The 14,289-nt window shown below is 41.1% G+C and overlaps 1 protein-coding gene across 1 annotated transcript in view; it reads right to left on the bottom strand.

The window, feature by feature from the left end:
- GNB5 (G protein subunit beta 5) overlaps positions 1-14,289 on the bottom strand; it is a 125,894-nt gene that overhangs the window by 66,061 nt on the left and 45,544 nt on the right. Inside the window, exon 7 of the mRNA XM_030189311.1 lies at positions 2,299-2,442. Within this exon, the coding sequence (XP_030045171.1) occupies positions 2,299-2,442 (144 nt within the window). The remainder of the gene's footprint in view (positions 1-2,298; positions 2,443-14,289) is intronic.

The raw sequence follows: 14,289 nt of genomic DNA, 5'->3' as shown, positions 1-14,289 counted from the left end.
TTAAAAATGCCATTGTTCACTTGTAAATCTAAAGCATGCCCAAATTCGAAGGGTGCATGTTCTGGACAGACTTTAGAGCTTATGTGTAAATTCTATTTTCAATAAAAATACAAAATCTATTTCAAGAAACGTAACCTGCTCCCTGGCATGCATGTTAGTTAACTGCTCTCATCTGGACCTAGGCTAGTATATGTGAAGGGCATTTTCGATATGACGTCTAAGTCTGACTTTGGACGTTTTGCATAAAACATCCAAAATCCGAATAGGAAAGAATGTCATTTTCAAAAAAGAAAAACGTCTATCTTTTTTTTTTTTTTTTAAATACTGCTTTGAACAAGGTTTTGTGATTTGGACGTTTGTTTTCTTGGTCCATTTTCAGAAAAAAAATGTCCAAGTACAAAACGCACAAAATCTCACCATTGCTCCCTTACCTTGTCTGCTAAGCCTCCCCCAAAACCCACTACCCCCAACTGTACACCACTACCATAGCCCTTACGGGTGAAGGGGGCACCAATATGTGGGTACAGTGGGTTTCTGGTGAGCTTTGGAGGGCTCACAGTTTCCTCCACAAGTGTAATAGGTACGGGGAGGGATGAGCCTGGGTCCACCTGTCTGCAGTGCACTGCACCCACCAGTAGACTACACCAGGGACCTGCATGCTGCTCTAATGGACCTGAATATAACATCTGAGGCTGGCATAGAGGTCGACTCCGTGGGTGCTGTTGGTACTCAAGCACCCCCAATATTTCACCCACCAGAAGTTCCCTTCGCTAGCCCAGAATTTTAAAAGTCCCTCCCTCCCTCCGAGTTCCAGGGTCCTCCCCGAGCCCTCCCTCCCTCCCTCCGAGTTCCAGGGTCCTTCCTCCCTCCAAGTTCCAGGGTCCTCCCTCCCTCCGAGTTCCAGGGTCCTCCCCCCCCTCCGAGTTCTAGGGTCCTCCCCACCCCCCTCTGAATTTTAAAAGTCATCTTACCTCATCGGGGTTACGCCAGCAGCAGCAGTGAAAATCGTGCAAGCTCGGCGCTTCAGTCCTTCCCATCAGTTCTGGTCCCGCCCTCATTTCCTGTTTCCGCAAGGGCGGGACCAGAGCTGAGAGAAGGGAAGGGCTGAAGCACCGAGCCTGCACGCTTTTCACTGCTGCTTCTGGCGTAACCCAGACGAGGTAAGATGACTTTTAAAATTCGGAGGGGGGAGGACCCTGGAACTCGGAAGGAGGGGAGGTTGATTGTATACCTGTGGATATTAGGATTTTTTTGATTAAACTCAGATATGACTTGGGCTGCATGCCCACTCGGGCTGGGAATTAACTTGTGTGCATGATTAAAACTTGTCTCGTACTCAGATTTTAAAAAGGAAAGTAATAAATCTAAAGAAATTCAATCTTTGCCTCATGCTTCCTTGGAAACTCAAAACAGGGTCCCATGTCATGTCTGCCAAGGGAGAATGCAAAACCTATACAAAGTTTCCTTTACTAAATGGATTATTAAACTGTGATCAATTAAGACTCTTGACACTGGTATATCATTTAATAATATTCAACAAAAAAGAACAATAAGAAACCAAAAGTCTGACTAGCCAGAAATTTTCATGTAGTGTCTTTGACCAATAGAAGTACTTTAAGACATGCACTGGTTCTTTGCTGACCACTAATCAACTTTTCAGGAAGATAGTCCAAGGCACATTTAACTGCTGTCACTAGCTCTCATGTCCTGATGTTACAAAGGGAAGCGAAACACTGAGCACCTACCCACACCCAAAAACATTCTGCTGGTCTACATGCTCCATACCAGGCCCAAAGGGGAAGATCCAAGCTCATATAGTTCCTAAGATCTAGGAGGGCTGCTAAACCTGGACATGCTAGACTCATACTTTTTCACCGACTCTGAAAAGTTTTAGGAGGAAAAAAGATACAAGTTAATCCAGAAACCCTTCAACCTCGACTACCAGCTAATATCTAAGAAGAGCTAGCAACTGAAGTCCCCATCTGAGTGGGCAGAAACCTGATCTGAGAAATGGTTATCTGGATATGTTTTTGAGTTGTGTCACAGCCTGGGTTCAAAGAGGTGTAGCATCCAAACAAGAATAATAACGAACAGATGTCTGCTTGGGGTCTCTGAGGAGTCGACTTCTTTAGCCTGCTTTACGCTCTAGCAGTGCCAGCCCCTTCCCCTAGACATATGGCTTTATGTTGTAGGCTGGGTTACGTTTCTGATGCCAACGTTTAACAGGCATCAGCATGTTTCTGTTCTGTAAGGGTACAGTTTCACAACGCTTGTGCTTCAGAAACTAAAAGCTCTTACCCCAGACACAAATGTGTTTCCTGTTTCTGAAGGTGCCAGATCTAGACAGAGAACGTCAGCCCCATGTCCATGAAAACTCTGCAGGAGCTGCCCGCTTTCTACATCCCAGAGAGCACATGTCCCATCTCCACTAGCTGTCAGGATCTAAACAGGAGAAAAGCACAGTCAAGCATAAATATTTCTATTGTCACAAAATGAACAGTTCCACACTCTGTATTGCATATGCACCTTCCAACATCACCACCCCACCCACACCAAATTAAAACCACAACAGAGATCTCATGTTATCTTTAATACAGACAGCAACAGAGTCATAACAGCATATCAACTGCACACTGCAATGTGTGTCTCTCATCTTTATTTCCCTTGCAGCAGCAGTCTCCACAGCAGAAGTGAGATCATAGCTTCCTCAGGCGTTAACTGTGAGGGAGGATGCTGCCTATTCCGTCTTTACTCACAGGCACTGCCTGGGGCAGCTATGACCTCATTTATGTTCCAAGGACCACCCTATCCACAGTACTGTGCCCCCGCCAGACCAGAAGGCCCCTGGATCAGATCCCGGTGAGTGCAAGGGGGGGGAGGGGAAGAGGACTTTTAGTCACTGCCCATTCGGGTGCCCAAAAGTCCAGCACCAATACAGTAGCACCCGAAAGTCATGCTCCCAAATAGGGAATGGTTGTTCACCTTTTCAACAGTACTACGACGAGGGGCGGGGGGAGGGAAAAAGGGGGAACTGTCGGGGGGAAAGGAGGGAGGGGGCTCTGGGGAGCTTTAACAAAAAAATTATGCGGGTCCCTAACTGATATTCAGCCGAACCGCATAACTCTTATGCAGGCCCCGGTCAAATATCATCCGGGCCTGCATTAGTTGTGGCACCTAGTCCGCCCAAAATTATCCCCCGATATTCAGTGCCAGTGCCCGGACAATGAATATCGGGGATAATTTAGCTGGCGACGATCAGCATTTCAAAAAAACACCGATCACCACCGGCTAGATATGGGGGAGGGGGGTGGAAAGATGTTGAACTTGCTAGACCTTTGATTTCACCCAGAGTCTGGCATTTCTTATTTTCTTAAGGGATAACTCTATAAAGTGGCACCTAGTGGTAGGTGCCACTTAGGCGTGTCAAAGGCACCATTATTTGAAAGGTAGGTGTCTATGTGCACTAGGGCCTCTTCTCTAACATAATTCATAAGTGCCATAGTGTCTAACTGCAAGGCATAAGTAATGCCACACTGGGAAAAGACCAAGGGTCCATCGAGCCCAGCATCCTGTCCACGACAGCGGCCAATCCAGGCCAAGGGCACCTGGCAAGCTTCCCAAACGTACAAACATTCTATACATGTTATTCCTGGAATTGTGGATTTTTCCCAAGTCCATGTGTAGATGTAGGTGGAGCATGGGCATATATATTAGGTATGCATATAATTTATAGAATACTATCAACTATACAGATTACAGTGCACCAACTTACACCTGCCATTGACATGGCATATGAGGGTTCGCCAATGCTAACTCACACCAGTAACCCATTCTCTTCCTCCCTCTTTCCATTTGTTCTTTGTCTTGGTTTATTGTATGATTGTCTTGTTGGAATGTAATTGTATTTTGCATGCATTGCCTGTCACCTATTATTTCTCTGTGATTACTCTGTGACCTCTGATGTGAATTACTTAGAGAGGTCACACAGCTATGCAACTTCCTGTGGGGGTTAGATACAGCAGATGCAGCACATGGAGCACATGGAGCTCATGATCTCTCCTAACCTGAGAGGATCTATGGTGGTGTGAGCATCCATTACCATCTAAGCACATGGAAGGAGCTGATAATACAAATGTATAGTAATATGTATATATAAGCCTGTCTGATTATAATCTAACTACAAACTGTGAGTAAACAGATGTTTTGTTATTTCAACTTTAAAGTAACTCAGCAGTGAATTATTCTGGGGTGAATGAGAGAGAGATGAAGAAAGAAATTAACATTTCTAAAGCTGAAGCTGTGTGTACTAAAATCTGCTAATTATTTACTACAAATAATCCAACAAAAGGGTTATGGGCCCAGGGCTCAGGAATTGAAAAAGAAGAGAAATATTACCAGGCAGAAAAAAAGGCCACATTTTTCTCTTAAGTCTTTAAAGGAAAGATTCAGTCTGTCTCTCTCTCCCCCCCACACAGCAGACAGAAGGCTAAGAAAATGGCTGAGGGAAGAAATTCACCATTTTTCTATTCTCTCAAGGTGCCTAAATTAACTGAGTTTAATTATCAGCAGTGGGAATTAAGATTCATATGTCTCCTTCGAGCAAAAGGATTAAATATATGCTTAGACCAAGACAGAACAGCTGAAAATATGGCTGAATGGGACAATGCAAACTATTATGTGAAGTGCATGCTTTTGGAAGCTCTCTCAGAGAAACAAGCCATATTAGTGGAGGGAAAAGATACACCAAAGGACATTTTATATAAACTGAGAACTATGTATGCAACTACATATGCAAAGCAGCAACCAATTTGGTTGGCAGAGTTGAATGAAACCAAATTAAGGGATAAAAGTAAATGTAATGATCACATTATGCATCTTATGTCTTCATTTCAAAAGTTAGAACTTTCTGGAATTCCCATGTGTGATGCATTGAAAAGAGCATTTCTTTTTACCTCACTATCAAAGAAGTTTGATGTTTTTAGGTCTGTAAATGAGGCCATTGAAGGGCAATCTTTTGAACAGGCAACATCAAAACTAAGGCAGGAATGCATAATAAATGATTCTGAGGAGATGTGTTCTCAAAGTCAGTCAGAGAGAAATGAAACAAATTTCTTGGCAAAGAACAGAGGAAGGCGGAGCTATGGGAAAACTCCACCCAAGGGCAAGCTGATTTGCTACTCATGTGGAAAGGAGGGACATGTATCTAAATGGTGTAAGGAAACACAAAACACTCCCTCTAGCTCACCTAAGCCAATGGAACTAAAGAATTTTCAAACCAGGAAATGTATGAAGGACAAAGATAAACACAAGGGCTTTCTAATGGCAGAAAAATCTTTGACTATGGTAAATAATAATTCAAATGAAAGTACTTGGATTTTGGATTCAGGGAGCACATGCCATTTAACCAATTGTAAGAATTTCTTTCAGGAAATGTGTCCAGAGGAAGGTATTCTTAAAACTGCAAACGCAGGGACTGCTAAGATCCAAGCAAAAGGTATTGGATTCTTAAAATGCAAAGTGTCTAATGAAGTTAAAGAAATTCCTGTAAGTGATGTCTTGTATATTCCCCAAGCAGTTTGCAATATGCTTAGTGTATCTACATTAGATAAGAAGGGATTTGTGATTCATTTTGAAAACAGTAAGTGCACAATCTCTAAAAATGATGAAGTGTATGCTGAAGCTTTTATGCATAATGATGTTTATAAGCTGAGCATTTCAGGTGAAGCCTCACATATGGCGCAAGTAAGGAAGAATGATGGTAAATGTAGTCCGGAAATCTGGCACCGCCGCCTGGGACATCGTGATTCTAAGGTGATCCAGGATCTTTACAGTAAGCAACTGGCCACCGGCATTCAGATAAGTGCAGATGCTGGTAAAATTGAGAAATGCATAGACTGTGTTACTCAAAAGGTGTGAGACCCTCATTTCCTGCATACACAGGAAATAGGAGTAATAAAGTACTGGACTTAATACACAGTGACTTATGTGGACCGTTTAATATCCCATCATTGGGAAATAACAGATTTGTGCTAATATTCTTGGATGATTTCTCTAGATATTGTGTGGCCTATTTGCTGAAAGAGAAAAGTCAAGTCACAGACATGCTGAAGAAATACGTAGCCATGGTGAGCAATAAATTTGAAAGAAAACCAAAGGTTCTTCAGACCGACAATGGTGGTGAGTTCATTTCACAAAGCATGCGCACATTTCTAGAACAAGAAGGCATTCAACATATCACAACAGTAGCTTACACACCAGAGCAAAATTCTGTTGCAGAGAGAAAATTTAGGTCACTTGTGGAAATGACCAGATGTATGCTGTCAGATAGCAATCTCCCTAAAAGACTATGGGGGGAAGCCATTCTCACAGCAGTGTACCTACAAAATAGAATGCCAACTAAAGGCGCTGAGCGCACACCACATGAGACATGGCATGGTAGGAAGCCAAACCTGTCACACATAAGAACATTTGGAAGTACAGCATATGCTCATGTACCAAAGCAAAGAAGGCATAAGCTGGATTCCACAACAGAAAGGGGCATTTTAGTTGGCTATACTCCAGGACACAAAGGATATAGAATTTTGAATCTGAAAACTGGCATTGTTGGCATAAGACATGTTACATATTTTGATGAAAACAAAAGGGTTGATAAAGGCTGGATTATCCCAGATGAGCCTTATCATCCAGAATATGAAACTAGAACCATAATAGACATGCCAGTGTATATAAATGCCATACCAAGGCAGATGTCTGAAAGCAACTCATCTGTATCTAACGAGGAACAGGCAGAGGAAGCAGACACAGAAAGGATCATTGAAGAAGACAGTACAGTTGGAGAAGGGGAATCAATTGGAGAAGAACTCTCAGATTTAGAGGATGCAGAAAGGTCGGACCAACCTGTTGTCAGACGCTCATCCAGGGAAAACAAAGGTGTTCCACCCCCAAGACTGTCTTACTTAACAAAGTCAGCAGAAGCTCAAGAGCCCTTAACATGGGATGAGATTGAGAAAATGCCAGCAGAAGAAGCTGCTGAATGGCATAAAGCAGCACAAGAAGAAATTGATGCATTGGATAAAAATAATACTTGGATTCTTACAAAATTACCTCCTGGCAAGAAAGCTATAGGATGCAAATGGGTATTCAAGTTAAAAAGGAATGCACAAGGAAAAGTGGAAAGGTATAAAGCCAGATTAGTGGCAAAGGGATATCTTCAAAAATATGGAGAAGATTTTGATGAAGTGTTTGCACCTGTAGTGAAACACACGACAATTAGAACACTTCTGAGCATTGCAGTCTCAAAAGGCATGCAAGTCAAACACATTGATGTGAAAACAGCGTTTCTTCACGGAGATATAACTGAAGACTTGTACATGGAACAGCCAACAGGTTTCATAAATACAAAACAAAGACAGCTAGTGTGTAAATTAAACAAAGGTCTTTATGGATTAAAGCAAAGTGCGAAATGTTGGAATGACAAATTGCATGAAATATTGACAAATTTAGGATTTAAGCAAGGTGAAGCAGATAAATGCTTGTACACTAGGTGCACAAATGGACAATATGCATACATTTTAGCTTTTGTTGATGATCTGCTCATTGCAAGCAAAAGTGAGCAAGAGTACAAGGACATTGTAAAGTGTTTAAACCAGAATGTTGAGATAAAAGAACTTGGTAATGTGTCATACTATCTTGGTATAGAAATTGAGAAACAAAATGATGGTTCTTATCTTCTAAGCCAGAAGCAGAAAATAAATGAGCTTATTGAAAGTTTAGGTATGCAAGATGCCCAAGTTGTAAGCACTCCCATGATCACTGATTTTCTGAAGGATGAAACAGTAAGAGAACCTTTACCAGATAACATCCAATATAGATCAGCCATAGGTAAGCTTTTATATCTAGCTACCACATACAGGGCTGATATAGCAAATGCAGTAGGAATTTTGAGCAGAAGGGTCAGCTCACCTACCAAATCAGATTGGACTGCAGTTAAAAGGATGGTAAGGTATTTAAAGGGTACCATTGATTGTAAATTAAAGATTTCAGCCAATAGTAATCCAAAACTAATATGTTACTGTGATTCAGATTGGGCAGGGGATCATTCTGATTATAAATCCACAAGTGGATATGTGTTTATGTATGGAAATGTACAAATTTCATGGGCCAGTCATAAACAAAGTATTGTGAGTTTGTCTTCTACAGAAGCTGAATATGTGGCCGTATCGGAAGCGTGCAGAGAACTGATGTGGATTGAAAAACTTATGCTGGATTTCGGAATAGCTGAAAAGAGACCAATCCAGATAATGGAAGATAATCAGAGCTGCATCCGACTGTCACAGAATGACAAGGTTCAGTCACGCACCAAGCACATCGCAACGAAATACCACAACGTGCGAGAGTTGGCGAAAGAAGGGGTCATCAGTCTACACTATTGTCACACCAGTGAGATGACAGCTGACATCATGACCAAACCGTTACCCAGAGAACATTTTGTGAATCTGCGTATAAAGCTTGGACTTTGTATGAATAAATAATTGCATGACAGTTATGCATGAGAAGGGGTTTGTTGGAATGTAATTGTATTTTGCATGCATTGCCTGTCACCTATTATTTCTCTGTGATTACTCTGTGACCTCTGATGTGAATTACTTAGAGAGGTCACACAGCTATGCAACTTCCTGTGGGGGTTAGATACAGCAGATGCAGCACATGGAGCACATGGAGCTCATGATCTCTCCTAACCTGAGAGGATCTATGGTGGTGTGAGCATCCATTACCATCTAAGCACATGGAAGGAGCTGATAATACAAATGTATAGTAATATGTATATATAAGCCTGTCTGATTATAATCTAACTACAAACTGTGAGTAAACAGATGTTTTGTTATTTCAACTTTAAAGTAACTCAGCAGTGAATTATTCTGGGGTGAATGAGAGAGAGATGAAGAAAGAAATTAACATTTCTAAAGCTGAAGCTGTGTGTACTAAAATCTGCTAATTATTTACTACAAATAATCCAACATGTCTCTTACCGATTTTTAACATAGTTCCTTTCGTAATTTGTGTTATATTTGATTTTATTTGTAAACCGCTTTGATCTTCTTTTAGCTAAGGTGATATATCAAGTTTCCAAATAAATATAAACATAAACCAGTAATCTATAATGGTACCTTGAAGCTAAGATGCGGTTATAGTGCAAGCCATTGTGACACCTAAACCGAGGTGTGAATTTATAGAATTGCTGCTATATTATCCATAAACCACTACTAAATGGACTTGGGAAAAATCCACAATTCCAGGAATAACATGCATAGAATGTTTGTACGTTTGGGAAGCTCGCCAGGTGCCCTTGGCCTGGATTGGCCGCTGTCATGGACAGGATGCTGGGCTCGATGGACCTTTGGTCTTTTCCCAGTGTGGCATTACTTATGTACTTAATGATTTCTACACTATAATTTTACAACCGAGGTGACATTAACAAGGGGTTATTTATTATAGGCCTGATATCCAGCCAGTGGCAGTCAGCGTTTTTTAAGGTGCTGGCCACAGTGGGCACAATTTGACCTGAATATTCAATGCTGGGCCTAATCGAGGGTACCAGCACTGAAGATCTGGATCTTCTCTGGCCAATGTTCAGTGGCGGCACCTGGATAACTATCTGTGCAGGTTACATCATCTATTTCTGCAGTCTTGTCTGGATAGATATTTACTACTACTACTTAACAGTTCTAAAGCACTACTAGGGTTACGCAGCGCTGTACAATTTAACATAGAGGGACAGTCCCTGATCAAGGAGCTTACAATCTAAAAGACAAGTGAACAGTCAATCCGAAAGGATATTTGTTCACCAGAACAGAATATCAGCAGCTATTTATTTGTTTGTTTGTAACATTTATATCCCAAACAAGTTTGAGTTCAATGTGGCTTAAAATAAACAGTATAGGATACATAACAAAGAATAATGCACAAGAAAGTATTTTGTTGTAAGACTCCAATTTTATAATACAGTATCATAAATATACTGGGATAACTATGGATGTTTAACATTTAAAAAATCTAATATGAATGAGAAATTGTACATGAAGTAAAGAGAAAGTTAATGGTAAATCGAGTAATAACCAGTTCATGTAATAATTAGTTGTTTGAGATATGGTTGTTATTTGTGAGGGTTTGTTTGAATAGGAGCGATTTGAGGATTTTGCAGAATCTAGTATATTCCTGTACATTTCTTATTTTGGGTGGTAAGGAGTTCCGCCATTTGGTTCCTAGGTAATTGAAGTCTGCAGAGTGGTCAGTTTTGTAGATCACTTTTTTGTGATTTGGGAGGTGTAGTCTGAGATAGTTTCTTGCCTCATATTTAGTGTTTCTTTGGGGTAAGTTTATTAATGGTACCATATAATCTGGAGCTGTGCCATTTAGGATTTGAAAGATAAAGGTACATAACTTGAAGGTGATTCTCACTTTGATGGGAAGCCAGTGTAATTTGATTAATAAACGGAAGGTACTTTCAAAACAAGTGATTTTGTATATGAACCTGGCTGAAGTGTATTGAGTTGTTTGGAGTTTTTTCAACAGGTACTCCTTACAGCCAACATATATAGCATTACAATCAGGGCCGCGGAAACAGGAAGTTACTTCAGACAAGGGCGGGACACAGGGAGGGAAGGCCTGAAGGGAGGCGATCTGCCGCTGCGCTTTCACACGGAGGTGAGGCGCTGTGATTTGAATGCAGGGGACCCAGAGGGGGGCTGTCAACAGAGCCAAGGGTGGACAGGTGAGACCGGGGACAGCGGCGCCGGGCCCCCCTTGGAGTCCCGGGGAATTCTGTCCCCCCCATGCCCCCCCTCTCGGCGTCCCTGATTACAATAATTAAATTGGGATAATGTTAATGACTGTACCAATAGTCTGAATGTTTCTGATGAGAAATAGGTTCTGATGATCCTTTTTAGTTTCCAAAGAGACCTGAAAGATTTTGAGATCACTGAGGAAATCTGAGTATCAAATGTTACATGTTTGTCTAAAATTATACCTAGAATTTTCACCAGCACTAAGTATCAGCAGCTATTTCTGTCGCATTGTCCAGACAGATATTTGTTCACTTCCACTGAATATCAGCAGTGAGTGGATAACTTTTAGGTCCACCCAACTCTGTCCCCAGACCCTCCTGGCACTAACCGGAGAGACTGCCGTGGCAGTCACAGCACATGTTCAGCAACATTCTCCAGTTAAGGGCCACGTGCTCAAGGGCCAGTCAGTGCATTTTCAGTATTATCCCCTATGTAACTGTTTCCTAACATCAAAAGACCAGATTATATAAACAGTGAACTAGGGGCGAAAATTAAAGTTCTTAGAGAAGGGGTTATTTACTAATAGTTAAACCCAAGTTAATGCTATTTACACACGTTATTTGCCGTAGGGCCTACAGCATAAAACGAGTCTTATGGCATGTTCACAGTCTTAGAGGCCCTTTTACTAAGCTGGTGTAAAAAGTGGCCTTAGAGCAGCACCCTTGCTCAGGTTTTTTCCATGCACTCGCCTCTGGATTCTAAACAGCACGCCTAGAGATCCGTGCCGAAATCGGCGCTGATAACAGCACTTAACAAGTAATAATGAGCACTAACTGACACTGATTAGAATTTAGGTGCACAAGCCGGTAAGTGTTACTCTGTATCGATATGCACTGAACTTCTAATGTGCACAAGCGATAAGGGGTGTGGTTATGGGCGGGGGAAATGGGCATTTTGTGGGAATTCTGACATTTACGCGCTTAGTTATAGAATATGGTCCAGTGTGCCTAAATCTATGCACTGAGATTTACGTCATATTTTCTGTGGTGTAAATGGATGTGCATAAATTTAGGAAATGAAATATCAACTAAGCGTCAGTGCCTAAATCTAGGTACTGATTACAGAATATGATTAGTCAGCACTGAGTTCAGCGCCAATTTTTTTAGGCACCATATAGAGAATCTCCCTCTAAGATCATTTTTATTGCAGCAGTAAAATGGCTGACTTTCCGATTTTTGTATTAATGGCCATTTTGCTAATGTTCACAAATCTATCTAACAAGAGATACTCTTCTCAGGGTCTAACTTGCAAAATATTTAAGAAGCGTGAGGAGGAAAAAAGCCTCAAGAAGCTCCCAGCATCATTTAGCTACGGAAGCAGGACTGCTTCATCACTGGCTTAAAAAAAACCTCCTACTTTAACACTGTAACGCCCCATAATATTGAGCCAAAACAAATTTATATTGGACCAGAACAGTCTTGTATTGTTTGAACTCAATATCTAATGCACAGAAAAATATATACTACAGTGACTTTCAGCTTTCACTTAGCTTCTTCTGGTGCTTCCTTTTCCACGAATAGAGACCGTGACCGAATACAATGGCCAGCGTTTCGTCAGTCTGCTTCAGGGTCTGGTGGTCAAAAAGTTCTCCGCACATATCTTAGCTTCTTAAATATTTTGCAAGTTAGACCCTGAGAAGAGTATCTCTTGTTAGATAGATTTGTGTAGATTGACTAATTTGAAGGGATCTCCCCCTTGTGTCTAGATTTAGTTCATATCCCATTTTGCTAATGTTGCCATTAGCGTATGTCCATTAAAAGAAATTACCAGGTGCGCAGTTACCAACACCTCCCTGTAGGCAGGTAAGGGCTCACGTGCTAATCCTGCACTAACCAGTTAGAATGCGGTTATGTAGCCGTACTAACCGATTAGCGCAGGAATGTCCACTCTCTGACCCTGACACGCCCCCTGCCAAGAATAAATAAAAAGTATTTTTTAGCGCATGCTGATTTGGCAGTTACCACAGGATGCCTAAGTATGTCCCACGGTATGCCATTTCATACTGCAGTAGGCATGTGGTACCACTTACTGCAGTTTAGCAAAAGGGACCTTTACTGCATACTATTAGTAAATGACCCCTAAATGAGAAATTAAAATAGAAAGCTGTCAATATTCAGACCGCAGGAGGCAACCTGGCTAACTCCTGCAGTCAGTGTTGAACCCAGATACTCAATGTCAGGCTGTTTCCAGTGACCAGCACTGACTATCCAGTTTATTTTTGGCCGGTTTAAACTTAACTAGCCAAGTTAATATTCAGTGCCGACAGGTTTTATTGCGACCCAATCTGGCCACCAATCTTAGCTGGCGATGCATTGAATATTCACAACTAGCCGGCTATATCACACAATATAACTGGTTAGCCACTATGGGCTAGATTCTATATATGGCACCTGAAAATGCTGTGTAGAAAAAAAATACACCTAGGCATATTCTCTATAGTATGTCTAAATTTTAAAGAATAGGCTAAAATTTCTACACGGTATATAAAATTACACTAAGCACCTCGCCAATGACCAAATTTAGCCGCAGGCATTTATGGCATGTTTTACTCAGAGTAAATTCAGACACCTAAATTAGGCACAGAGCGGGTGTATTCTATAATAACACACATATATTATAGAAACGCCCACACCGCACCATGCCCCCTTTTCAACTCTGTGACTTAGAATTTACGCACACCACGTTACAGTATACGTTTAGCGAGTTGTGAAAGTAAATCTTAATTAATGCCAAGTAGGGCTGATAATTGCGTAACATCCAATTAACAGTGCTGATTAGCTAGTTAACCAATTAACTTATGTGCATTATTATAGAATATGCTTCAAATTCCGTCCAGAAATTAAGGAGCGATACATAGAATCCCGGGCTATGTGCTGACCGCGAATATTCAGCAGGAGATTTATTAGGATTTATTTACCACCTTTTTGAAGGAGTTCACTCAAGGCGGTGTACAGTAAGAATAGATCAAACATGAGCAATAGACAATTACAGCAGTAAAAAAAATGTTAAAAATACAAAGTATGGCATCTTATACTACTTACAATGCCAACACAATACGTAATAGAACATTTAAATTGATAGTGAAGGGTAAAGCAAAGATGGAACATATAGATAGGTAAGAGAGTAAGAGGAGTTAAGAATAAGGTGACTAATTTAAAGAAAGTTGCAAATGAAGTCAGCGAGATGGTTAAATATTATCTCAGCTAGGGGATATTCGCAGATTGCCGATTAAGTGCTATTTAACTGGCCAGGAGCTATTCCTGGCCAGCTAAATACCACTGAATATCACCTGGAAAGACTTTTACGTCTAGCACTCAACAGCAGCCTATAATCAATTTCTCACTAGAAGACCTTGTCTGCCATCTTGTGGTGACAGGCAGCCTGCAAGCTAGTTGTCAAACAGGAAATTTACTACTACTATTACTACTACTTAACATTTCTAGAG

The sequence above is a fragment of the Microcaecilia unicolor genome, chromosome 1, assembly GCF_901765095.1.
Source record: "Microcaecilia unicolor chromosome 1, aMicUni1.1, whole genome shotgun sequence".
NCBI lineage: Eukaryota > Metazoa > Chordata > Amphibia > Gymnophiona > Siphonopidae > Microcaecilia > Microcaecilia unicolor.
This window is presented reverse-complemented; position numbering and strand designations above follow the sequence as displayed.